Source organism: Ambystoma mexicanum, chromosome 8 (assembly GCF_040938575.1).
Source record: "Ambystoma mexicanum isolate Mex_15411 chromosome 8, UKY_AmexF1_1, whole genome shotgun sequence".
Lineage (NCBI taxonomy): Eukaryota > Metazoa > Chordata > Amphibia > Caudata > Ambystomatidae > Ambystoma > Ambystoma mexicanum.
The window spans coordinates 271,257,527-271,284,967 of NC_090929.1; the positions used below are offsets into that span (position 1 = coordinate 271,257,527).

Sequence of the window (27,441 nt, forward strand, 5' to 3'; positions counted from 1 at the left end):
ATGTGTGTCTGTGAGCAGTAGGGGGCTGAGGGGTCAGGCATGATACTGCATGCAAGGCGCTGTGAATACCAGCAGACTGACATGGCATTCTTTACTGGGCATACACAGTAAACATTCCATGCCTGCCCCATGGGCCGCCCAGCACCTCACAAGCACACAATTAATGTGATTATGTGTGTATGCAAGGCGCTGGGGGAGTCAGGTATGGTATTTGTTTTTACAAGGCATTGATCATAGATGCCCAGTAATAAAATACCATGCCTACCCACTGGGCCCCCCAGCACCTCTCAGTGCCCGGGGGGTAGGGATGGCATTTCTTTATTAGGCATCTATCATAGATGCCCAGTAAAAATAAATACTATGCCTGTACCCTGTGCCCTCCAGAACCTCACACACGCACATAATCAATTAACATTAACTTACCTTCCACCCCGGTCCTGAAGTTTCCTCCGAGCGCTCCTGGTCCTGCTTAGCACAAACAGGAATCAGGAAACAAGCACTTCCTAGTTCCTGCATATGCGTGCAGGAGCCAGGGCGCTGATGAAGAAGCACCCCTCTCGGTTTGTAAGTATGGGGTGGCGCAGGAGTGCCCCCTCGCACATACAAACATGCAGTTCCCCAGCCAGCATTACCAATAGGCTATGCAGTGCTAGTGAAGTGAAACACCCTTGACTTGCATGGCTCAATGGACATGAGCGCCTGGCGAACAGAACTCTCAAAGGGAAACCGCGTTTCCCCATGACTTTTCAAACCAGCGCAGGATCGCTCCCTCAGCTGCAAAAAAAACAGCTGAGGGAGTGCTCAGTGTTTTTCACTGCACTGGCTCCTCGGTCCCCCATAATGGGGGGTGCCGGAGGAGCCCCCAATGGCAAGTTTTGGTTACTATCCCGCCAACTGGTGTGAGACTGCACAGAATGCATTAATCTTTGGTCGTTCAGAAGATGAGTTTACCACCAAACTGTTATGAAAAGGGAGTGAATGCATCGACATAAGCCCCTGAGGAAATAAAATAGCAATAAAGTTTTGCATTCTGATTGCGTACTTCGGTAAAAGTGGGAGCTTCATCCAAAACCTGGCATGACCTGATAGAGAATGTCCTGTTCTCTGAAGACACCTATCATTCTTCATTCTTCTGGTGTGAGCTGGCAGTAAAGGTCATGACCCAGGAAGAAGGGAACTCTATCACTGACATGTAGTGAGGCGGCAGGGGACCACCCGCCCTCCTTTAGAAACAGGATGGTTGGGCAGATCTGCTGCGATGCCACTTAATATTCTAAAAAGCCCCTTTAGGAAGGCAATCGTTCACCTATTCCGGTGCTCCCTGTCAGACATGTCTCTAATATGGTGCTACGTTAGAAGAATAGGAATCCCTGTCGGGCTATGGAAAATCAATACATAAAATGAGTTGCAGTAGACATCGTGCTGATATGGGCACTTTCCTAACAGGAACGTTCTCGCTGAACTAGTAAGCACAAATCCTAACCTGCAACTCCACTAGAAAAGGGGATTTCCTCACTTACCTGATTTTAGATTACCTGATATGTACTCATTTAAAAGAAAAAGATTTATCAGGTGCTTCTAGGCACAGGATCCGCTCATATAAGCATTTTGGAATTCAGCTCATCAGAAAGCTCAAGCTGGAATAGCATTATCTACTGTGGTGAGGATCCAAAAGTAGGCATAGGCCCTAAACTCCTGTAAGCATATTTATAAAACAGTTATTTTGAGGTAATTCTATTCTTATTTATGTACACTTCTTAATTAAATGGAGATGAACACAAATATATCAAATTATAATCGGCAAAGCTTAAAGCAAATTATCAGAATATCTGAACTGTTGACAACTCACTGAACATTAATGTGTATTAGCACCCCGGCAAGGTGGAGGGAGTGTGGGGGGCTGTTGGTGGAGGCTGCCATCTTCTCTCTGGGAACCGTACAAGGTGAACAATGTTCAAAGGATAGCAAGTGAAGCAGAAGTTAAAAATAGATGTTTAGGACAGGATAGGAGGATTAGGTTAGGCAGGCCATGGCAGCAGGTATGGACTGGCCAACGTGGCAGTAGGGCAATGCCGAACCAAAAATGCAAAATGCTAGTGTCGGTCCGTTTTTTGGGTCAAAGTGTGCCCATTTTTTTGCCCAAGTGGGCCAGTTTAATAATTTACTTCACCATGCGGCTAGTAGTTTTGACCAGTGTTACTGAATATTCTTTAAAATACACAATTTGCATCACATTTTATCAATCCCTCCCTCCCCCACCATTGGGTACTACTCAAACAGTCAGTCACAAAATGAATGAATTGCCATTTGCAACTGTAGGCCAGTTTTTAATTGACCCCCGCAACCATTTTATTCCCCAGTTCGACCCTGCATGGTGGGGGTAGGATGTGGGTGGGTTAGGTGTGGGGAAAGAGGTATGTTTTGGGGCCACTCTATGAAAAACATCATAAAATAAATTGCATTTAGCGCTTACCTCACATGCTTTAATACAGTGAATCGTTCCAGGATGAGGATACCATTTGCGTCCTGCTGTGCATACAATTTTCTGGTTGGGGACAAAAACAGAGGTATCAGCAAAACAGGACTTTGAGGTAGAACTCGAGATGGCAAGAGGAATATGAAAACGCGGAAGGCATGAATGAGGTGAGGATTCCATGTCATGTTAGAAATGTGCACCCTCTGTGTCTTATTAGCCATCATGTCCTCTTTAAGAGTGTGCAATGGAGAGGTTAGAGGATAAACATGTTGACACATTAAATAGGAGTTGCGTGCAAACTCTACCTTTGTGCAGGGGAAACTCTAGGAACCTTTACGGGTCAGAGATAGCGGCAGCCGAGAAGGTCGCTGGGCCTTTCAGGGCAACACACACGACCTTAATATAGGAAAGGAGTTTAACAGGATCTGACCTTAACTGGAGATGTGCACTCACTGATGCCTCGGACTCGGGAAGCGTGCTGAAATGTGACATTGGCCTGAAAGGCACAGAAGTACCAAGGTCACTCCTGTACCTCCCCTCCCCCTCACTACGCCCCCCCCACACACACACACATCCAGTGAATATGGGGCGAGAAGCAAACAGGCTCTCTGAAATGGAAGCAGATCCAAAATGCCATAGAGGATGACGTCAACCAGGGCTGCCCAGGGAATTCCAGCGCTGAGTTGTAAGAAACCCAGCGCCTAATATTTTGTGTCTCGTGACGCACAAGCAGGTCTGGCCGTGTTTATCCGAGGGTTAATTTAATCCGTCTGCCGGGGAAGCAGGGCTTGTTTTCACAGTCCCTGAGAAGCAGCCTGCCGTGAGGCTTACCTGACAAGTGTTAATAGGACTTCTATGCTATCTGCGAGTCACTGTTGATCTTTCCAGTGCGCTCCCTTGTTTCTTCTATTACTCAGGCCTGGGCTCCTACACCTGTCTTTCAACAGGGCCAGTCTGTGTGCCAGGAGGTGCTAGGAGGGGGAGGAGATCGAGAGTTGTTTGTCTCCCATTTGCGGACGGAGTACCCCAAATACGCTATCCATTTCGGAGAGACGGCTGGACATTTCGTGACTGCCTCTGGCCATATTTGCAATCTCAGGAGTGATCCCTGTACATTTATAAGTGTGCAGGGGTACACACAGGAGGGTGGTCAGGAAAATATAGGTGACAGGCAGAGGTGCAGCAGGATGTGCAATGAGGTAAACACTTCTCCCTGCACTTGGCTAGGCACCCACAAAACTGGGCAGAACAGGGACAACAGGCTCAGAGGCTGCATTGCACACACCAGTAACATTAGTCAAAGAAGGCAAGAGAGAGGGAGTAAAAAGGGGAAGAAAGAGCACAAAGGCTGGGCACCAGAAGGGGTCTACACCCCCCCAAGGCCTCGCCCTGGCCCCCTAGAAAGAAGGCCTTGCCAATGATGTTAACCACAAGTGGGAGCAGAGAGGGCAGGGGCGATTTCGCTCTAAACGAGAAGCCGCAACTTCAGTGCGATTAGCAGTCTAAGAGCCTGCACTGCAAGAGGCCCGGTCAGGATTTGTTTGCTTGCCTTGGATAATGTATTATTCGCCACAGCCATGAAAACACGAAAGACCATGGAGATGGAGTGCCGTTGAAACCTCTAAGTGACGTAGCACACTTGCTCAAGCAGGCTACCTACAACTATCTAGCAAGATCCGTTGTTGCTTTTTTTAACTGCACCGTCCATCTGACATTTCCAACCTCTAAGTTACAAGGTAGCTATATTTTCAAAATGATAAAGTTGATGTCTGTAAATTAAAGTATGTGTATTTTTTGTTGTTTGAATATAACTGTTTTTCCCATAATGCTTAATACGATGGTTATCTGTATTAAACAGTAAATAACAGGAGATGATGCTTGGGCACAGTTTTCTGCAGCAGGTGCAGAAACGGGTGATACCCTGACAAATTACATTCAAGGTATATATTCTGCTTAATTAACTACTTGTGTAGAAGTGAAAAACTAAGGTTGGTAGCAAGGCTTTAATTTAAACATTAACGCTATCATTTCTCGGGGTGGTCTTCCATTCTGTAATTTTTTAGTATGTCTGTGTCACTGCAGGATGGGATAAACTATTAGTTTTGGTTCTGCCACCAAATAGAGCAGTTCAATCTCATCTGCTAAGCCATGTCTTCTCTGCAATGGACCACAGGCCACTCACTTCAAGCATGTGTAGGACTTGTAGTCTAGCAGGTTGTGCAGGTCTGCTCACATGATCAAATAATCTTTATTAAAAATCGGATTTCTCCATTAACAAAATTAAGTACATAAAATCAATCAGCACAAGAAACATAAAAGTCACACTGTAAATCCATTAAACGTTAATAGATAGGTAGCAACCCTATCTCATCACAATTCATAAAATCTAAATACTACACAAAAAATTAAACTGACCTAAAAGTGCTTTTCTATAAAATTCATGTAAACTATTAATAAAACTCGATTCATTACAATCCATTATAAAAGACAACACAACCAAGTAAAACCTAATACTATATAACCTAAAATAGGGATTTAGAAATGTAAACAGTAAAAAGTGGCACAGGTCCTCCGAAACTCCCATTTTACAATAACATTTCTTCTCTGTGTGGTTCTTGTCCCATTGCCTTCGATCATTTAACGAGAGCATATTCAAATGGACCATTAATACCAGTGTTCTGCACTCTGCAGAATGTATATCACATAATTCCCCTTTGTGTGCCGTATTTACAGAGTGACTGGTGGACATTTTCAAGGAGAATAGGGTGTACACATTTTGTCTGCTCATCTCCCTATCATGCCATAATGTGTTGTGGCTCAGGATATCTTTTAAGTAATTCAACAAAACATACTTAAAACCATCCAGATTTTGAAAAACCCGACTTAATAAAAGATTGTGGCCTTCCCTATGCTAGACATAATTATTAATTAAAGGTGACCCTACTATTCCCCCAATCCCTCATGTCAGGGTTTTCAGAGTGTCCCAAGTTTCTTCAGGAAATAGGAAGCAAACGTCAATTTTGCCTGCATTGCAATAATGAGGATCCACAATTATAAGCATACCACGCAATTAGGGGTGCCTTTCAGGAGACCTAATAGTCTCTTTAAGGTTTTGTTTTCTATTACCTCAATCTAGGAGAGCAAATTGAGCGCCGCAAAAGTCACTCCTGTATAACAGTAAAGCGCACAGCGGAGCATTATAAACACTAAGGGCCTAATTCACAGAGCGTTTCCCAACGGGGCTTTGCCATTATAAACCGCTTTTGTGAATTAGACCTTAAGACACTTATCAAGTAAACGGCCAACATGCATATGATAGAATCTTAAAAGACCTCTTAACCTAGCTCAAGCTTTTGTCTGAGTCATTTTTATATGCTTTGAGCACTTCCCATTTTTGGCAAAAATAATCCCAAATAAAAATAAGGTCCAACCTCCACAATGCACTCCCCTTTAAGTGGCACGAGTAATAGTTTTTACCTTTCCCAAATACAACACTTTTAGTTTTGTGGATGTACAGCTTTAGGCCGGGGCACTGAAACATTCCTCTGCCTAGGTAAGTCCTTGGGGATCCTTGTGGCAGTCCCCATGGCGCCATTCTAGTAGGGCAGTGTCTGCATATAGGGGCGCTCCAAGTGGAGTACTTTGAAACGAGGGATGGTTTACGTTTTTTGTGAATTTGAAGGGAATAAATCTGAAATAACTAAAATGAATAATAATGGTGCAAGTGAACAACCTTGCATCATCACTTCGTTTGTTGGGAAACCTGCTGGCGTACTGCCACTTCTCGTACTCTGCGCTGCTGCGAGTGTGACTGCATAACAAAGTTGAATTAAGTTAAGGAGCCATTTCTGCATATTTAGCACAGCCAACTTATACCGCATCAGATTCCTAGGGATGGAATGAAAGGCTTTCTCTAAATCAATGAAGATCACCTACAGCTTCCCACCCGTAGTCAAACAGTACTTTACAATAAGAACATTTAACAGTAGTCAATGATCTATTGTAGAAAATCCTTTCCTAAATCACGCCTGAAGGTTTCAGTAACTTCATTGAAACAGAGCATTTCTCAAGAAATGTAGTACACATGTTACATTAGTGCCAGGGCCAATGCTGATTTGCAAACAATGGTATGGAAGGCTAATCATAGAAAGGCCAGTGGTTATGACTGATTCAGACACTTATATCCATCAGACAGAGAGCCCTTACAAATTACCTTCAAAATATATATCCTGCTGCATTAACTACTCAAGCGCAAGTGAAGAAATAAGGTTGGTAGTAAGAAAAATATAACTCTGGAGGGGAGAGTGTAGTAAAATCAAAAAGTGTTTTGATGCAAGTCTTTGAATTAGGCTATTAGGTGTAAGACAGAAGTATTGCATTGGAACACAGGATGAAAATTGGATGTTTGGGGGGACACACATCCTATATATGCATTTGGTCATTTACCCACCCATTGCCATGTTAATCCCTTTGGCATTCCCACCAAATACCTGCACCTCCTGGCTAAAACATACACTCTTGGGTACTCTGAGTTAGCTCTGTCACAAAGTAACACCAACATTCGGCCTGCTAGTGTTATAGATAAGCATTCATTTGAGTAATGACTTACCTGCCTCTGTAAATTAGCTCCTTTTGTAATAAAAATCTCTTAACAATGGGTGCCTTCATCCAGTTGATTAATGAGCAATATGTGTGCCCTTGCATCTGTTACTTGCACTGGAGTCCTGTCTAAAACAAGCAATCGAAAAGCCAACAGTTTTGGCTTCTATGTAGGGATTAGAAGACAGACATTTGCCAGAAAATGACATCATATGCTCAGGCACTCAGACCCTTTTCTAGATGTTCCCATTTTATGGCCAGCTGGTACCCTTATGGCAGTGCCTGGCAAATGCCTATCCCATGTGTACTCAAAAGCCCAAGCTGTTGGCTTTGATATTCAAATTGTTTCCCTAAGTGAAAGTGAATATGTCCAGATGTGGGTGCATTGCTTGCTACACATTGGGAATCAAACTGCACCTCACTGAGTTGGTCCAACAAGGCCCTACCAGAACAAGGCAAGGTTAGGTTGGCAAGTACGGACCAGCTTCAGATTGTCTTGTGTATACTTACAAGTGGGGTTCTTACCTAAACAGAACGCATCTTTGTCTGCATGGAAGGCTAGACTGCCCTGTCAGAAATGTTCATCATTTGAACTGATAAGTACTGAATTGATAACATCATACAGTTTGAGTAACTATTAAGTGTTTGCATGCAAACAGAATACATCATGTGTGTTTTGGGTCCCTGCTCTGCATTTCTTCCCTCAAAGTCAGCCAGGGCTGCACAGGCCCGCCCAGTGAGGCCTTATCTTTTTAATGTCTTATTTACACATATACAATAGGAAGTGATTAGAAATGGGAAACGGTAACTGGAAGTGACTACTGCTGTGGCAGGCACTTTTTCTTAAAATTAAATACAATTTTAATAAACTATTTAAGTGCGATTGTTGGGTGATTAGAAATTGTGGGGGTAGAGATCAAGCCTGGTGAAACAATGTTCTTGTCATGCATTTCATTTCACTTTGTGTGTGTATGAGACATTTTGTGAATTCTCATTATTTTCATTCAGTAAAGCAACAATCATGCATAGTAATTTTCTGAGTCCTGCGGAGTGGAAAAAGCAGTGGTAAAAGCATTTTACCGCCACATTCCCCTCAGAAGGACTTTCAAAAAAAGCATTTGACGCCAGATTTTCCACTGCACAGGAATTGGAAAATGACCCCCTATGATTGTAGCTGTATTGGTAAAAGCAGGTAGAGTGCATATGAATTCACTGTAGATGGCTCACACAATCTTTCATTGTGAAAGGGATTTACACTTTTCCAGACACATATCGGAAAAATGAAGAGAAACAGCGATCTTGCCTGTGTTTTTCTATTTACTTTTCCAGTATTTGGTGGAAAGAATTAAGGTTGTCTCATGGGGCCCTTTTGCTAAAAAGTGCAAACAGTAGTCGCCCCTTCCTTGCAATTTAGGATTCAAAACACAATTACCTCCTTACTCTTTTTCCTCAACACATTTCTAAAAAAGATGTACAAATTGTAAAGTTGGTTTATCATGTGACTTGTGCATTTTTAAAGTAATCTGTATAACATGAAGTATTATTTTAGGTATTCAAATCATCCTTCAATGCATATTTGTACTAAGTTGAGCTGGGAAGATGCATGGTCTAATTCCTAAATTTGACAGTAGGCTCAACATCTGGCTTTACCACTTAAAGTGTGTGATCCTGGGCAAATCCTTTAAACTCACTGTGCCATTACTGCCAAAATGAGGTGTCCTTAGAAGTGATTGAGTTTGAAGTATGAACACGAACGCACGCACGCACGCACGCACGCATCAGCAGCCTCTCCTTCCTGACACGCCACACATGGAGTAATACCATGAGACTGGATATCCCTCAGCTTAGACTGTCTGCCTCCTGATCCTTCTCACAACGCCCAGGCTCTCTCTCTCCCCTGCATGCTAGCACTCACACCCTCAGCTCAATTAAAATGTGCTGTAGAACTGCAACAAAAAATCCAATTTAGTGCCCCAAAATGTCATTTTGTAAGAAGAAAAATGTCCCATTCCTTCAGTATTCTGTAGTGGGTGAGAGAGGTCTGTCCTTCACAACAAGATGGTGTGACCACAAGCCTTCTGGGAGTAGCCACAGTGATATTGTTGAGCGCACGCCATCTGGGGTGGAATAAGGACTGGGGACCTCGTTGCTCCGCCCTGGCAGAGGAGGCGGCATTGTCATCAATTCTCCCCAGCCAGGCCAAGAAGACATGGTGGAGGTACGGTGGGGTAGGTGGACGTGGTTGTAAATGGGAATGGTGGTAGGGGGGAGCTGGTGAAAGGTGAAGGAGGAGTGGATGTAATAGAAAGGGGAGAGCAGATGGGAAAGGAAGATAGGTAGACTGATATTGAAGCACTATTTTTCCTGCTGCTCATTTGCTCTGTACTTTCTTTTAAATAGCTCAATTAGAGCAATATGTTAATAAAAGGTACACAACTTTTGTTCGTAGGGTATGATTAAGATTAATCTCTCAGTCTCTTTTTTAGGGCTCTGCAGTATACAGTTTTATATTTTACATGCTTTGGCAATAGTTTGCCTTATGGAGATGGGGAGCAGAGGGAAGATTAAGTGAGTAGCCAATTGAAGGTCAAAATAGCAAGGGATCTTATGGAAGGAAACAAAGGAGCAGATGGAAAAAGAGCGCAGAAGACTTTGGAAGGGGTACTGGAGAGCATGTGTTTTGGAAGGGATGAGGAGATGGAAAGAGAAAGCAGATTTCCCACTTGAACAATTTAAGTGATCACTTTATGTCAGCGAAGCCTGTTTCCAGCCAGTCATATGTCTAAACACTGAACTCAAATAGTACAGAAAACGAAAAGACAACTTAGGACAACTTTAAAAAAAATTAACATTTGTTGCACTCAGGACAGCCATTAACTACTCCCACCATAAGCTCCACAAACATGCCTCTCCTACCCAGGGCCACCTGTCTGTCAAGCAGAGGAATCCTTTGCCTTAAATCTGCCACAGAATGCAATCCTAACATTCATCTTTATTAGACATTCGAATAGTTTTGTGGGTAAATGTATCACCCCTGGTCCTAACAACCTGTGTTTGTATCCAGGCTTCTGCATCTTTTCAAGCAGCCCAATGGGGTGCAAGTGGATTTGTCCAGATAAGAAATAAATTGCTGGATCACAGATATGAGAAATCTGCCTCAACAGCAACACTGTGTTTAGAGTACTCCTACACCCACACCCACAGTTGGGCTATCCTGATAACAAACCTGGCCCACTGAGATGAAAATTCCTGGAGCCAGACCTGGTTCACATGTAAAGACATAACTAAAGAGGGAAAAAACAAGTGCTTGGGCAAATAGCACATCCTTTACAATTCCATCGGTAGTCAGTGATCTAAGTCAGCTCTCCAGGATAAACATGCTGTGGCCCGGATTAATTAACTGTAACATTACATTTCTTTGCTAGAACTTGCACCAGGGTTTGCAGACAGTGAATGCACGAGAAACCTAACTAGGAAGCAACAGAGCTTTTACATAGAATACACATCAACAAAATTATAGGTTGGGTGAGGGGGTAGCAGAGGTGGATGGAATCGGTGTGAGGAGGGTGGAGCTTGACAGGGGGAGAAGTGAGGTTGTGTGAAGCGATCAGCTATTGTTGAGATATTCTTTGAAAAGTAGCGTTTTCAGGTCCTTCCTGATTTGTAGAATGTAGGGGGCCAGTCTTATCTGCGTTGGTAACTTGTTCCAGAGACAGGACCTATTGCAGGAAAAGGCATTTTTCCAAGCTCTTTTCTTCCTGCAGTGCTTTGTTTCCAGTCTAACAATGTTGTGGTTTCTGGTGCTGTATTGGCCTGCGGATACTATCTCCAGACCATTACAGCACCAGATTCAGAACCATAAAACAACCCAGTAGTGGTTCTGAATGTTTTTTATGTGATGTGACGAAGACTATCTTGAATATGATGCACGTTTACTTATTTTTGCATTTACTATAGAGCACAAAACACTCAGGCATCTAGGCGCTAGTTACAATGCATATGAAGTTACAGGTAGAATACATGTGTAGCACAAGGCTAGATGTCATAAAGAGGTAAGTTGTGGGTACGTTACAAAAGTGGCACAAGGCTAGAAAGTCAAATTCAGGTGGGTAAAAGTAAATATCAGGTAGCTATTTAGGTATTAACACATGGCTAGAAGAAGGTTACAATACAAGCGCATGGCTAAAAACGTCCCATTCTGGTAGGTTTAAAGTCAAAATCAGGTAGCTGTTTAGGTAGTAGCAGGTTACAATACAAGTGCACGGCTAAACAGTTTGAAAGGGTAACCAGCACAACTCCTTGTCGATGGGGGTGATATGGTAGAATTTATTTAGTCATGTGATGAGACGTCCTGCTGCATGCTGGATGGCTTTCAGAGGGGCCGAAGTGGCATCTGCGAGTAGGGTGTTGCTGCTGTCAAGGTGGGAGATGACCAGGGCTTGAATGACAGTTCGGAAATTTGGGGCTGAGATGGCCGGTTTGACTTTGTGGAGGAGCCCATGCCTGTTCCAAGTTGATAGGGTTGTGTTGTAGATGTTTTTTTTTATTGAGAAGTCAGACTTCATGGTAAGGCGGACACATGTTGCAGTGGGTGAGAGAAGAAGTGCACATATTTTGAGCATCGAGTTTGTTATCCAATTCTGGTCTTCAGAATGCTTGGTTGGGTGTACTAGGAGAATGAATTTGGTCTTTGTTGGGTTGACCTTCAGATAAGCCCTTGAAATCCAGTCTAGGATGAGGGGCAAACAGTGCTCAAATTGATTAGTGGTGTTGGCTAATATCATTATTGGCCAGGCGCTCCCCTAGTGGTTCCATGAAGAGGTTGAAGATGATAGAGGACAGGATAGCATAGGACCACTGGCGTCCTGGCACGGGAATTAAATACCTTTACATTCCTTCCATTTGTCTGGACCGAGGCAAATAAGTCATGATAGAGATTCCTAACCTTTTCTATCTCTCTTGCGACAGGGCCAGACTGTGCGTTCAGATGGACTGGCTGGGGGAGGAGTACGAGTTTGTCCCATACACAGGAGGGGACACTGGAGATACAAAGCCCCCCCTCATATACCACCAAAATCTGGGAGATCGTGAGACATTTCGTGACTCTTTGGCATGGTTTACAACTACTCAGGATTGGTCCCTCTACATTTCTAAGTGAGAAGTGTACAAACATAGGGATGGAGAGACAAACAGAAACATAGAGGCGTAGGACTGTTTGTAGGAGGATGGCTAATGAGGGTAACACCACTCAATTCTGTAGGTTAAGCACCCACAAAACTGGTCAGATGTACCCGAGACAGAATGCAGAGAGTCGAAGAAAGAAAGGGAAAGAGGGTGAAAAAGGGGAAGACAGAGCAAACATGAGGAAGGGAGAATTCAAGAGGAAAAAAGCAAGTGCAGACGTGCTGGGGAAGATAGCAGATCCTTTACCATTCCTTCTCTTACCTGTGATCTAAGTCAACTAGACATGCTAAACATGCAGGGGTCCTGTTGAATAAACTATATCCTTTAACATTCTTTACCTGAGCTTATTCTTGTAAAGCTCTGATATCAAGCAGCGACACATGGGGAAGGATGCAAAACCATTCACATTCCATTTGTTTCCCAAATCTCTATCAATACGATGTTACACCGTGTATGTATGCAGAGTTTCATTAGTGCAAACTAAACAACGAGTGCTATACAAAAGGGGGATGGGTATAGTATAGGTAGGGGAAGGAGAAAGGGTCCATCTAGCATCCTGGTTAGCGGCTGATGAGTTGTTCTATAGAACAGGGATTTTTAATTCCCATCTGAAGGGTGGGGGGGAGCCGTCCTGATGTATGTTGGGTTGTTGTTTCACTGTTTTGAAGTGTTATTGTTTTCATGCATGGCAATATTAATCTTTTTGCGTGGCACTGACGAGTTTCTTCAATCCTATGTTGGGACATCGTGGCATGCTGGATTATTTTCAATTGAGCCAGAGAGGACACAAGCCAGGGTGCTGTTGGCACTGTCTAGGTAGAAAAGGACAAGGGCATGACCTACAGTCCTGAAGTCTGTGGCTGGGATGAAGATTTCTTCCAGAAGAGGCAGTTCGGACCACATAAGTATTCTGCAACATCAACAATGATGGTTCTGAATTCTGGCCCCTTCTTATCCATGCCTCGGGAGGACTTGTACCAGTAAGAGATGACACCCTTGGACGTAAGAACACCTCTTCAAAGTCTTTCCTTTGCCAGGATTTGTCTAGATAGGACACTCTTTGGGGAAGATGCACACCCCTTTTCATCACTCATTTACCAGGACATTTATGAGATCAAGGTGTCAGTGGGAAAGAAGGAGATGCTGGGTGCAGGGTGCTGCAGAAAACACACACTTTAATTCCAACCTCTCAGCATCTGCCATCCTATGCTAGACATAAGGTGGATGAACGAATGGATAACTTCTTTAATGCACACTAGAACTCGCCCATGTGAAGCCCATTTTCGGTAGAGCACAGTTCCAAATAAATACATGAACCGTGTTGTAAAGGAAAATAAAATTCAGCTGTTTGTCACCGAATTGTATAACTAAAGAACTTAATAATGTTATACACATGGGGCGTGTTAAAAAGGGCTATAGCCAGACAATTGTCAATAATTTCATGGAGCCAGCATTTTGCCTCCTTGAAAGGGTTTTAATTTAAACCAAATCATTCTTGCCTGTGCAAAACATGTTATAGGATTGCAAAAGCAGGATGGTGAGAGCAGGACCCTCAGATCTCTCCAGGGGGCAATTTAATCTCAAATTGATGCATAAAACATCTTTGACCCTTAAGCTCAAGAGAGACGTCCAAGAAGCTCTTCCCGTAAACAGTGATTGTGGAGGATATATGGTGTGGGCTACCTGACCCACACAAGTCGGCTGGCAACATGATCAGAGAATGTGGAGGGAAGTGAGATGTCATGGGGGACACCAGCGGCCTGTGCTGGAAATAATTCTCTTTCCAATGGGCACATTCTATTGACTTTTAACAAGAGGCTCGGAGTGCAGGGGGGGGGGACTTCAAGAGGCAATGTCCCCCGGGAATTGCCAATATGCTGATCCTGTAAGAAAAAGGGATGCAGTAGAATCATTCATCTCGGCTGTTGTGAAAATGATACACTTCTATATCAAGTTCTTCCAATATCTAAGCGCTGATCAGGGGAAAACAGACACAAAATCTTACTGAGAAGTGAAGAGCAGGCAAATATGAAAGGAAGACATCCATTTCCAATCGCTTTACATAATGTTTAACTCTCTGCTCCCATCCCATTTTATCTGAACATGTTTCTCGTAGTGCTGGAGCTTAGGAGCACTTTCAAAACTTGAGAAGAATCGAATGTTGGGAATGGAACACAATAAACATCTAATGTTTAAAACGTGTTCCCTTCTCTCACTAGTGACAATCTACTGGCTAACTCTTATATGGAATGCTATCAATTCCTAGAATCGTTATATGCAGAACCCAAACACACAATGCAACCTGGTTTTATCTAGAGCTAAAAATATGAAGCAAGTTGTGAGACTCATTGGAAAACACACCACCATGATGAAAGAGAAGAATACAGAATTCTGTTTAAAAATTACAAACGTACCATCTCTGCTAAAAATCCATTTTGGGCTCACTCCATCAAAAACGTGTCTTCAGATTCGAAAAACCCTCTTCAACCTGGTCTCCTCCATGCTTAACTCCCAAACACGGTTTCATAGACACCCCGCCTTGACCACAACTTTGCCACAATCCATGTTTTATGAACAAATTTGAAACCATAAGGAAAGGTGCAATGGGACTGCTAAGCGTCCAACCCCTCCACATGTGCCTCCCAATCCCCCCGCCCCTCGTCGCAGTGCACTATCTGGTATCTACTTTCTCCAAAATTAACAATCTGGTATTTACAGCTCTCCTCACTACTTGAAGTTTAAAATTGCTGGGGCTAACCCAGCTAATGCCTAACTACTGAAAGAAGACTCAGGCATGTCCAACCATCACATCAAACGTTTGATAGATACTTGTTCCAGTAGAGGCTTCGTTCCTGCCCCACTCTAGATTAGAATTATCTCCCCTCTTCTTAACAAAAAACCCATCTAGATGAGACTAGCCCTGGGAGCTTCTGGCTTATTGATCAATGTGATTATTTGTCGCACAGAGTCCTCATATATGAAATATACATTATATGCAGTCTGGAACAGAGAGTTTTTAAGCTAGCCACCCTGTGGCATTGCATGGCTCAGAGACGGCTCCCTCAAGACTCCTCGACACTCACACTCACAGGGTGATTTCGTTGTGTATATACTAAGAGATGCCGGCTCCATCTTCCTAAGTTTCCCTCTAGAAAACCGGTTTCTAAAGGGTCTGTGAAGGGTTAGCAAGTGTATCAATTGTTGAGATTACCAATTCTCTCGTCTGCAGGAAAGTTTCTTGTCTGTCAGTCCATTTTGGAGCGAATTTGTGTGTTTCAGTCCTATTTTCTCCGCTTATGGCCCGAAGACTGTCCTGCTTATCAACCCATTACCACCAATACTTGGAAATCCACAACACAATGCTCCAGTACCAAAAAACAGTTTGGCAAGTAAACTGAGATTTTTTACCAACAATACCTTGCTTCTACCTACTTCCACTTCTCAACCAAACTAGACAACTGAAGCTCAGGGCAGTAGCTGGAAAAGGACAGTATGTATGCAGATTATTCCCAGACGGGCGCAGCAACTATCTGAAAGGGGCTCAGTCCCCATAATGCACCAGGAATCCCCATAGGTGTGTTGGCAGAACCCAATAAATGCTTATGAAACAGCCTTAGGGCTATATTCCCAGTAAGGAACCTACATAGTGAATGCCATCCATAAATGAACATGTCTTCATTGTCCCCCACTTATATCTACCATAGTACCAGTGAATAGGTGCTCAGGAGCTCTCCACTGCAAGACAATTTGGCAAATTGGATTACATTGTTGACCTGCAAACTCTAATTGTATCCCCCTGACGTTCTTCAGTAAATCATACATTTTACACCTGTGCCGTGTATTTAGTATTTATTATTTTGCTTTAGAATCTCCCCTTGCTTTTTTGCATGTTTTTTGGTGTGTGAAATAAGCACCAAATAAACACAGGCGTATTTCATTGTGCAGTGTTATTTGCTTACTAATTACTGTTATTTACCCCTTTCTGTTTTTACAACACATATTTAATGCATCAGGCGTGCTATATTGGCATGTACTACAAACACGACAAACAATCTATAGCGCACTTCTCGATGAACCCTACCATTCCACCAGTCTTATGTAGACTTTGTGAAATTAATCAATTTTGCGACTTCCATTGCGCTGCTACACTTGAATAAAGGAAGCTACAAAACCCTCCCTCACCTGCCTCTCAGGTGGACTCCCCCAGAAAGCCCTGCAGCTCCTCCTCCACTTCGCTGTCTCTTCATCCCCCACTTTCTCCTTCTGCCCCACCATACTTACCTCCCCTCTTCCTCCAGCAGCCCATTCGTCCTGTCCTCTTTCATGGGCCATGCTTTCCAGAAAGGACGTTTTATACTGGATTAGGTGCCACATCCTTTTTCCGGAATGCATGGCGTGCACCACTTTACCACCTTCAGCATTGATGAGCTCAAACTCATCCTGCATTCTCCTCGCTCCCCTCCCCTTCCCCAGCGACAGGTAGAGGGCACCATGCAAGTGGATAGAGGCAGTACCAAGCGCTCTGCAGAAGGTTAACATCCTGCCCCACAGACACCAAAACCTAAACATCAAAGGCACTGTACACAGAGAAAAGTTAGAAATGAAACAAAACAGTGATGTTTTTGTGTACCCTAATTATTTGAATACCATGTATTATTTTTATTGTTTTTTGTATGTCAAATGTTTGGAAACGTCAACAGCACTAACATAAAATAGTGACAATCACATTGCACTGTGCCAGAGTGTGCAAGGCTCATTACTATTCCAAGCGTGTCTTTTTCCAATCCTACTTTTATGAAAAACAAGGTTATGGCAAAGCCTTCCACAGATCCAGCAGAGTTTTCATCTACACGCACTGGCCTTGATCACTAACCGGAAGTCAGCCACAGGGATAATGGCTCTTGAATTGGGGAAGAGAGTGCATCATGTATTGGCTGATATTTCAAACAACACTTACAGTACCTGTAATCTGTGTAATATATTAACAGCAGTGATTTTCTAGCTCTAAATTTTACGGTACAATGTACTGTATTTGTATTTATTTAGTATTTACATAGCGCCTTAATCCAAAGGGCTTTTACATAACACATTTGTAAAAACAGTACAATTGCGCAGGTGAGAATTGAAATTGGATGCACAGAATCAGCCCTGTTGGGACAGATGTAATTTCAATGCTTTGCGAAATAAAGGGTAATAGGTGATCGAGCAGATTGAATGAGGAAGAAGATTCCAGTGCAAGGGAGCAAGGTTGCAAGTGTGCGAAAGCATGATTGTGCACAAAGAGGGGCTGGAACTTCCAGTCGAAACTGGGTATTAGAACGAAGAGAATGAGAGGGCGTGTAGAATGATACTAATGAAGAAAGATAGTCGGGAGTAAGACCATAGAGAGATTTGAATATCAAACAAAGAAAGTTACATTTAAGTTGTGCATGAAAAGAAAGCCAACCCAAAGTGTGGAGAGCAGATGATATTGATTCACGTGGGGTCAAATAAAAGAGTACCCGAACCACAGCATTAAAATGTTCACCCATTTACTATGGGCGAGTCTACAGCTTTCACCTTTCAAAGATGAAAGCCAAGCTCCATACACACCGGCATAAGTGCCGTCTTCTATGTCCATGCCCGGATTCCTTTACATGGCGGTCTTACTTCAGCGTGGTGCGTTCACCAGGCAACGACCGCGCTGAGTTTCAGTTCGCCTCTCCCAGTTTTCGATCACTGTGATCCACGACTTGAATAGGTAAGTGATCGCAGATCGACGACTTTAATAGATAAACGACCGCAGTCCCTCATTCTCCCTGAAGCCGTAGGTGCTGTGTTCTTTTCCATTCACAGATCCATAAATATGTTTACTTACGCTTAGGTGGCAGTTAATCCTGTTCACAGCAGACTTCCTGCAGCACATCTTTGCAACCGCCCTGCATTAGCTGTCCACGCGAACATGCGGGTTCCCTGGTAACTCTCTACACAAACTGTTTTTTCAGTAGTAAAAGCCCGGACATAGGTTGAATTCACCAACCCTTTCGTATTCTTACACATAGTACTCTACATACTTGATACTTGATATTAGTATACTGTTTGGAATTTTTTTCATTACCACTCTTGAATCCGTTTTTTATATACATACTTATTCCTGTGTTTTAGTTTGTCTCAGCCTCATTTACGGCTCAAGGAATCCTGTCTTTGTCAGGACCATTTGAATTTGTCGATTCCCGACATGATTCTTGAACTATGCGTCCATACCACCCTCTGTTGAGGTAAGGGATGCAACACCCCAGTTGCTTTCTTGTGGGCATAATTTGTCTTTTCTATATATTTACTCCATGCCACTTTTTGTCTATGAGCATTTTGCTTGATTCAGCAGCTAGCCATGTCTTATCTGCATAATTGGGATATCCTTTTAAGACTAGGTCCATATTGAATTGTAACTATTGAAAAAATCTTTTTGTAACACTTGTTGCCGTCCGTACTTTCACTTCATGTGACATTATACTATTTTCCCACAGCATCCGTTGCCCTGGGATGACATCCTGACTGAGTAAGTTACCACGTCCGTACTCACGGACATCCACAGTGCATAGACGTAGACCACTTTACCGTACTGTGGCGAGTTGCACTCTCCTTGCTTGCCCATTCTTTTCACTTTTCTATACTGCACTTACCCCACCTGTCCCTACTGAACCTAGACACTACTATCTTTAGATGTCTTCACGATCAGTCTATCCACATTAATAGTCGGAACACCACTCCCCCGTTGTACTTTCATGGATCCACACCTTTGGAATGTGTCAGTATATTTCATCAGCACGTAGTTGTCCACTCTAACAATACTGGTCTTTCCCGTCTCATTAGACTGGTTCAATTTCTTTGCCCTTTACCACTGTTTTGAGCATCTTGCCATTTATCTTGCTGGAATACTGTTCTACTGTCATTGAAATGTAAATTGTTTGCTTTCTGTCTCCTTGAATTGTTTAAAAGAGTCCAATTTGGCCCTTTTGAAGAAGAGGGATACCTCGAAACGCGCCGGCCACTACACATTTTCATTTTACACAGCATTGTTATGCCTATATGTTTGAACGCCCTTTGTGGCATCTGGAAATAGTGTGCAGGGGACGTGAGGGTCCCTATTTATGGGTCCTCTTTCCTTTCTCTTCACTGATTTAGGCTTTGTGCCAAGGCCTATTTTTCTCCCCCGCACCTGAAAATTCTTGAACCAGCATTGCTGGATTGTTATTTATCTTTTGAAGTCTTTATCTACTACAATTAGGTGTGCACCACTCAACCTCCTCTTTTGTCAAATAAAAGGGTAACCGAACCACAGCATTAAAAACATATTTTAGAGGAACAAGTTGAGATACCGGAAGGCCAAAGAGCGTAGTAGAGCAATAGAAAAGAAGTGAAAAGATTAGGGAGGATATGAGTAATTTTGTTGACTCAAAAGTTACGAAGGAACAAACTTTTTTAATGTTAAATAGATGATGGCAGCAAGCTCGAGAAGAGATGAAGATATGATGATTAAAACATAAGACAGAATCAAAGTAGAGTCCCAGATTGCGAGCAATATGTACGAAGAAAAGTTGAGAAAGAGGAAATGAAGTAAAAGGAGGAGGAATGGGAGGAGGGATGGTAGCAGAGGGAAAAAAGAGTAATTCCGTTTTTGTAGTATTAAGTGTAAGGTAATGAGGGGACATCCATGATTTGACATGAGGAAAGCTGAGTGTGAATATTAGAAGAGAAAGAGGAGAAAGTGTACAAACCCCACATTCCTCTGCCAGCAACACTTTAAGCACCATGCTTGTCTATTATGACTTCATTTCACATGGCAGAGGAGGCAGAAAATTCACACCTACCTTTAAGCCGCTCCACTGGCATTAACTTTAGTTATAGCCCTCTAACAGAAGTCTAATTAGTGGACAATTGAAATCCGGACACCATAGACTTTGCGCCTCTCCTCTGGTGCCGGCTGCTATAAGATCAGCACCTTCATGTTGGTGTCCCATGAAAACCATTATTAACATTGCTGCAATGTCTCTGTCCCTGCCCCACATACAGTGAGATTGCTGTGGTTTCCTAACAATTGCCTAAAGCACATTTGGTGCCTACTCTTAGCCAACCTCTGTGGTAATTGATGAAGTTGGGGGTGAGTGGTGGCCCAAAGATGTCCAGGTATTGTATGTACAATACAACATAAAAAATGTATCAATTATAAACTGCAGATTGTTTCTGACTGTATTTTTAATCCTATGTAGTGTACGTGCAATGCAACATTAAAAGTTGAAAACCACCAAGCCTGTGATTATAGTGAGTTGTCTTCTGGGACAGCTGTAGCGTCGAAATACAAGATTATCAGGCCAGTTCCATTCATTGATGCTATATAGCCGAATATGCTATTGCTTGCTACAGCAGTTCCATGATGGAATAGCATACTTGAAATCATCAGAATAAACACTAGAATTAGAGCAGGGGTTCATTGTCACTACACTTATCAGGAATTTGCAACATTTGGTTCTACTGACATTTTGGACTACAACTCCCATGAGCCCTAGCCAGCATTGTCAATAGTGAGGTAACATGGGAGTTGTTGTGTAGAACATATGGCGAGTTGCAGGTGGCAGACCCCTAATTGTAAGACTATGGTGTGCTCATAATATACAGTGCATACATCAGGTACAGGGCTTGCCTTCCTGGTCTTACTCCTGGCGGATCCATTCTGCAATCCCTGAGCTGTAATCTACAAAATACAAGGTTAAATAAACAGCATTTCCATACTGAGCATGTGGAGGGGCTTAGCAGCTGTCTCCTGAATGTCTAAACATACCTTAAAAATAGCTAGAGTAATGTCCTCTACAACCTACCATCATGAGCAACAGGGAACAGGCCTCTCCAAGTCAAACATAGTGTTGTGTAGAATATTCAATTCTTATGTCTGTACATAATAAAAGATTTTAGATAGATGCATGTCCATGCCAGCTGTAGGCTTGTATCCTCACAGATTCATTAGGCTTAGCAGAGGGATGCCTACCAATCAGGCGAGAAGGCCACAGTGTAATGTTTCTTCTCCATCTCATTAGACTAGAATAGAACTGATACTGTAATAATAAATGGCTCAGGAAAACTCGGACTATTAGGAAGCCTGTATATAGAATATAGACAGACTGTATCATAAAGTTCAGACGACTGAGGGACGCAAATCAGCAGAATAAAGCCATTGCAAAGCCATTCCTTATTTTGGCCTGCATCCCCCCAAACCCGAGCCAAGTTACACAAACCTCCCTTTCTGCCTTGCCCACCTGTGGGAGAGACTGCAATTAGCATACTATGGTCTCTATGGCCTGGATAAATATCTGTGTGCACTTAAAAGCCCAGGCAATATTCTGATGTACAACCATTGCTATACATATTAGACTACTCATTGAGCATGGAGCAAAGAGCTTCTAACGAAAGCTCAACCTCACTCATCCAGAGCTTGTAAGGCCACTCCCACCCACCAATGCACAAATGGTGATACCAAAGGAACCCAAAAAGCTGCTTGCAAAGGTGGCACGTGAGAACACGTTTTCAGGGTTCAAATGAGTAGGTGAAGCGATGTCACCAGTAAACTCTCTCACTTTCCTCTGTAACATTCTGCAATGTGTTCTAAATCTATCCTGCCTTCTTTATGTTATCTTATGCCACGCACCGCTGACAATGCTAATCACATGGTCTCCTCCTTTTTCTCTTTCTCTCTTTTGGTGCAGGATGCTCTTTCTCATCTCTCCCACTCTCCCTTTCTTCTGTAACTTACTGTAATGTGCTCTGCTTTGGAGTGATGTTCTAAAATGTTACAATATTATAACATACGTTTTCATAACAGAATACCCACAAGAGTCACGGTCGCCTGCCTGCAGAAGCAGGACATCATCTGCTCAGAGGCAGGTGGCCTATTCTGGTTACATTATATGTACTGCAACTGGCTCTCTCTCTCTCTCTCTCTCTCTCTCTCTCTCTCTCTCTCTCTCTCTCTCTTTCAGTGTGGTGCACTCTTCTTCATCTGTCACTCTCTCTCTCTCTCTCGGAGTGTGCTGCACTCCCTGCCATCACTCTTACTCTTTCTTGCTACTTTATCTCTATGACTTTCTATCGTGTGTATCTCTATGTGCCTCGCCTTTTCTTCTAATCTACTGCACCGTGTTCTGGTGGGAGGAATTCTAAAATATTATAATGTAATTTTTGTAGCTATGTAGCTACAACATATAAACTGGCCGCCCACTTAGCACTGCAGGCATGGAAGCTTCACGAGCCACAAGCTTTCCTGGCCAAATATCCAAACAGAAAGCTCTGGAATACGTTCCTGAGAGCACGACTGAACCTCCTCCACACCAACGAAATTCTGGAAATCGGAAGCCAGTCTACATCCAACAAATGTAGATTCTGCAACAACCAGAACACGGTGGAAACCACCCGACACCTGCTACTCTCATGCCCAGAGAGGCTGACCACGTTAGGAAACCTTATTTGAAAAACATCCTAGCCTCCGCCTACATATACGAGGAGGAGTTTTGGTGGTCTTGGCTGATTGCAGGCGAGAAGACGGTATGGGTGACAGCCACGGCAAAAATCATGGACTTGACTTTAAAAACCACAACTAAAGAAAATGACAACAACTAGAACCAAGACAGAGACTATAGAAGATGTTTGATGATCCACCTTGTAAAAACCTTTTTAGGTTAAATCAAGAATAAAAATACAGAAGCCCCACAGTTTAAAAAAGATGCCCTCCACTGCACCATTTACTATATTTTATTTATATATTTTATTGTTTAAAGCACATTCCCAGCTTGAGAGCAGCATAAAGCTGTACAGAGTGTGGGTAGCCAGCATTTGTGCTGGCATTTTATAACAGTAGTGCAGTACTGTGAGCTGCGGTCTGTGTGTCGGTCTGTGCATCCATTGGAATTAGTCTCTGTTCAGTTATTGTTGAAAAAGCCATGATTTGAGAGATTTGCAAAAATTGGAGAATTGTGAGGGCGTTCTGAGCCGACACCAGGATTGAGTTCCAGAGAGTGTGTGCATGACAAGAGAAGGTTTGCTTTGGGGCCCTCTCTTGGCGGAGGAGTTGTGAATGAAGCAAGTGTTGCTTTTACACCATAGAATGCGAGTGCCCCAATCCCAGAAGCAGGGCATCCTCTGCACCATTCAGTGAGCATGGTATGTTCAGCGTTCATTACATAATATTACGTTAGTTGGATTTATTCCCTGCATCTTGCACTCTCTCTCAGTGTTGCGCACCCTTTGTCACCCCTCTCTCGCTCTCTCTCCTATCAGCGGTGCACTCTGTCATCTCCTGTATCCCTTTATTTCCATCTCTTTCTCCGTTTCTCTATGTGTTTCTCTCTCTCTCTCTCCCTTTATTCAGTAACTTCTGTGTTCACTGTATTCTGTTACCAGGATTTATCCCACACCTGCACTTCTGTCTCTGTACTAACAGAGCCGCAAGAAGCTCTGCAGTTTAACTAGGAGCTGCTTGACTGTTCCATAGAGTGGTTAGACTTCACTCCCCAAGTTTGTCCCTGCCTTCCCGAGGGCCAAGAACTGCAGAGTTGACAAAAGCTACGACTTTGCCACCCCTGCTCCCGACATGCAGCAACCGGTATACAGCCAGTGTTCTCAGAACTGTTTTCAGAGCTGGTGGTTCACAGGAGGCTTATGCAACATCTCACATGTAGAAAGAACTGCCTCAGTGGCAATTTGCACTTGCGGTTGAGGAGCAGCAAGTTCAAATTTGAACTTGCTCCCACCTTTGAACTTGCATTTGTAGGAGCATGAGGACACCCTCACCCTTGTGCGCCTGCCTTCTCCTCGCCCTCTCACATTTGTACTCTTGCTTTTTCTTTACCAGCACCCATCCTTGTATCGCCACCTTATCCTCATCTGTCTCCACCCTTGTACCCTCACCTTCTCCTCACCCGTACCCACCCTTGTACCCCAACCTTCTACACACCCACCCCCACCCTTTTACTATGCCTTCTTCTTACCTGTTAGATAAAAGGTGGGGACCGGGATATGTACCTCTCCCTACTAAGATAATGATTAGCCAAAACAAAGTGCCCAACGGGAGGTACTCATTCTTGTTAACACATACCCGTCTTAACATTCATCCCAATTCATTCATACGCATTTGAAGCATGTACGTTCAAAACATTTTTTTAACAAAAAATATATCACATATTTGATTAAACAAATTTAAAACAAAAATACTGTTTGCAAAGAAATATATCTCAGACGATTTAAAAATTACTAATGTTTTTGCATCCTAACAGAATAAATCTACAAAAGTCGTAAAGTGAAAGTCATTCCTGTGTTGCCGCTCTTTTTCCCTACTTAAGAACCCCTCAGCCTTTGTAGCTTTGCAGTTGGTGATCAGTTGTAAGTGGATCTCAGTCACCTGCACTAACCTCTTCCCACCTGTCTATCAATTTAAACTGTTGGTGCTTTGCTGGTTTGTAGCTCTTTTTCCCTACTTAAGCAGCCCTCCAGCGTTTCCTTTGCAGTTGATGAGCAGATGCAAGTGAATCTAGGTCACCTGGCCTAAGCCCCACCCACCTCCTCACCACTCCCCCTTCTTTCTTTTCTGCTCTTGACTCTTAGATCAAGGGGATCTCTTGCCCGGGTGTACGAAGATAAAGACAGGTGAAGAAAAGGGCAATTCCTGTTTGGACCTCTACGGACCGGGAGGACCAAGTGCCCAAACCCCTGGTCAGACAACACGTCGACATGTGTATTCTCCCTCCCCCTCCACAGGCCACCCCCACCATCGTCAGGCAGCACCAACAACATCACCCTTCCTCTAAGGCATGGACTTTGCAATGCAGCAACGTCACAAACATCAGCCACAAGCCCATCAGTACCCCCTCACTGTGTTGATGCTCGCCAACGTCCGCTCAGCTATCGCCCATGCAACAGACATCGCAGACCTCATCATCACACACAACCCTGAAGCCATCTTCATCACAGAGACCTGGCTCACACCGACATCCTAGACATCCTTGTCCCCAAAGGATACAGCATCCAACACACATACCGACTGAACAAGATGGCGGAGGCCTTGCAGTCGTCCACAAGACCATGTGGCCCTGTACCAGACTTGACGTCAACAACATTGATTCCTTTGACGTCCTCTCCTGCCACTTCCCATTCTCCCCGACAGATGCAGTCACCTTCCATCTCACCTACAGTCCACCCAACCCCAACATTGCCTTCATCAGATACTTCATCAACCTGGTCACCACCATGTCCCTCACGCACACCAACATCATCTTCCTATGCAATTTAAACCTCCTAGGTAACAAGGCCAGCAAACCGATGAAGGAAGCACTCCTTGGTCTTCTCGACACCCCTCAGGCTCACACAGCACATGAAAGACCCAAAACACAAGAAAGAGAACGTCCTCGACCTAATCATCACTGCACTGTCTTCCCTCCACTTCAGCTTTACTCTCCAGTTTGACTGGTGTGACCACCAAGCCACACCTTTCAACATCCTGCACACCACCCCAGTCAAGCACTCTCAGCAGAAACCCATCAGATAAACCTTCAGGCCTTTCAAGAACTTCCTGGTGGAAGCCCTCAAAGAAGACCTTGCCAACCTCCACCTTACATGGACTGAACATTCCCAACCAAACTACGACTCTATACTCGAAGGACCCTTTCAGCCTCCATCGACTGGCATGAGCCTCTGAAACAAAGCACCTACAAACCGAAACCATCAGCACCCTGGCACATGCAAGAACTCAACCACAGCTTAAGAGTCATCAGGAAACAAGAGAAGCCTGGCACTACTCCAGGACCGCATCCAACCTGGCACTCCTCAAGGAACTCTGAGCAACCTGTCGACATCTCATCAACACAGCCAAGTGTGGGATGTATTTACCCATGCATCCGAGCCCTACCTCAAAACTGTGCAGTACTGACATGGAAAACCTCATGATGGCCAGAGCTTCCCAGAAAATGCACAGGGAAATGCATGAAGAATAGGCTGCCACCCATTTTTGCCGATGTTATGGGCACAGAAGGAAACTGCCTAAAACCACCATTGGACTACCCACACAGTAGTCTGAAACCATTGGGAATGGCAATGCTGATTGCCAAATGCAACCTAGAATTGTTGGGAATTCATTTTCTTAAATCCCAAAAATGGGTGCAGTACCAGTACTCACCACTATCCAAAAGCCGGCAGTTTAAAACCACCCTGTGTTTCTCTGAAGGCAGGCTCAAACTGTCTATTTTAAACATTGCAACACATCTAAAAACTCACTGGACACCAGCAGACATTTGGTAGAATGGAGTGTTGTGTGCCTACAAAATCTGGGAAATGAAGAGCCCAGAAAAATGCTTATAACAAGACTGGCTGCGCTGTGGATTTCAGCAGTTTAAGTTGCATTGGACTGAAAGACACTACAAATCTAAATGTTCAAATTGACTGAGTGACCTACTTTTGAGTGTCACATAGGTTGTAACTGTTTAAATGTCATAGTTTTAAACTTAGAATCAGCCTTCTAGCTGCATATGTGAAAATGTTTAGTTTGATTTGAAGGCAGAAACTGGGGAACAAAAAGTGACATTTTATCTGAAACCTGGCTTAAGGAACTGAATTCTGCTTGACAGCTACCCCCATCAGGAGTGAAACTTGAGTCACCACTGTGTTCCCAGGCCAACCTTCCTTTTGCTGCCCACATTAAGGATATGCCATCTATCTGATAATTGAATTACCTGTGCTCTGCAGGAGAGTGAACAAAGCCCTCTTCACTCAGGCAAAGGTTTTTATTACCGCAGTCATAAAATGTAGCTTCCTCTTGGCAGGAGCTGGGAGGGGCACTGCCTGTGAGAGCAAGCTGGCTTGGCAGAACTGGATTAACCAGTATTTCTACCTTGTGCTGAGAGAAAACCACACCCCTTTGTAGCCAGAATATTGTTTAGAAAAAGATTAATAACTCATGGTGCGGACATGTGAAAATTTTATAAATGATACCATAATTCTTGTGATTTTTCTGCCCACATTTTAAGAGGTTTTTCGACCCGGTGGCATGTTCAGGGGGGTTTTAGCGGAAAAGTGGATATTACTCTAAATGTATGCATGTTAAAAATCTGAAACTTCTTCAGTTAATGTCCATACTCCCTGCACACATATATGTAAAGTGGGGTCAA

The 27,441-nt window shown here is 43.5% G+C and overlaps 1 protein-coding gene across 1 annotated transcript in view; it reads right to left on the bottom strand.

Moving 5' to 3' along the window:
• Nucleotides 1-27,441, bottom strand: part of PAPPA (pappalysin 1) — a 2,238,202-nt gene that overhangs the window by 39,834 nt on the left and 2,170,927 nt on the right. The window contains exon 20 of the mRNA XM_069609668.1: nucleotides 2,474-2,545. Within this exon, the coding sequence (XP_069465769.1) occupies nucleotides 2,474-2,545 (72 nt within the window). The remainder of the gene's footprint in view (nucleotides 1-2,473; nucleotides 2,546-27,441) is intronic.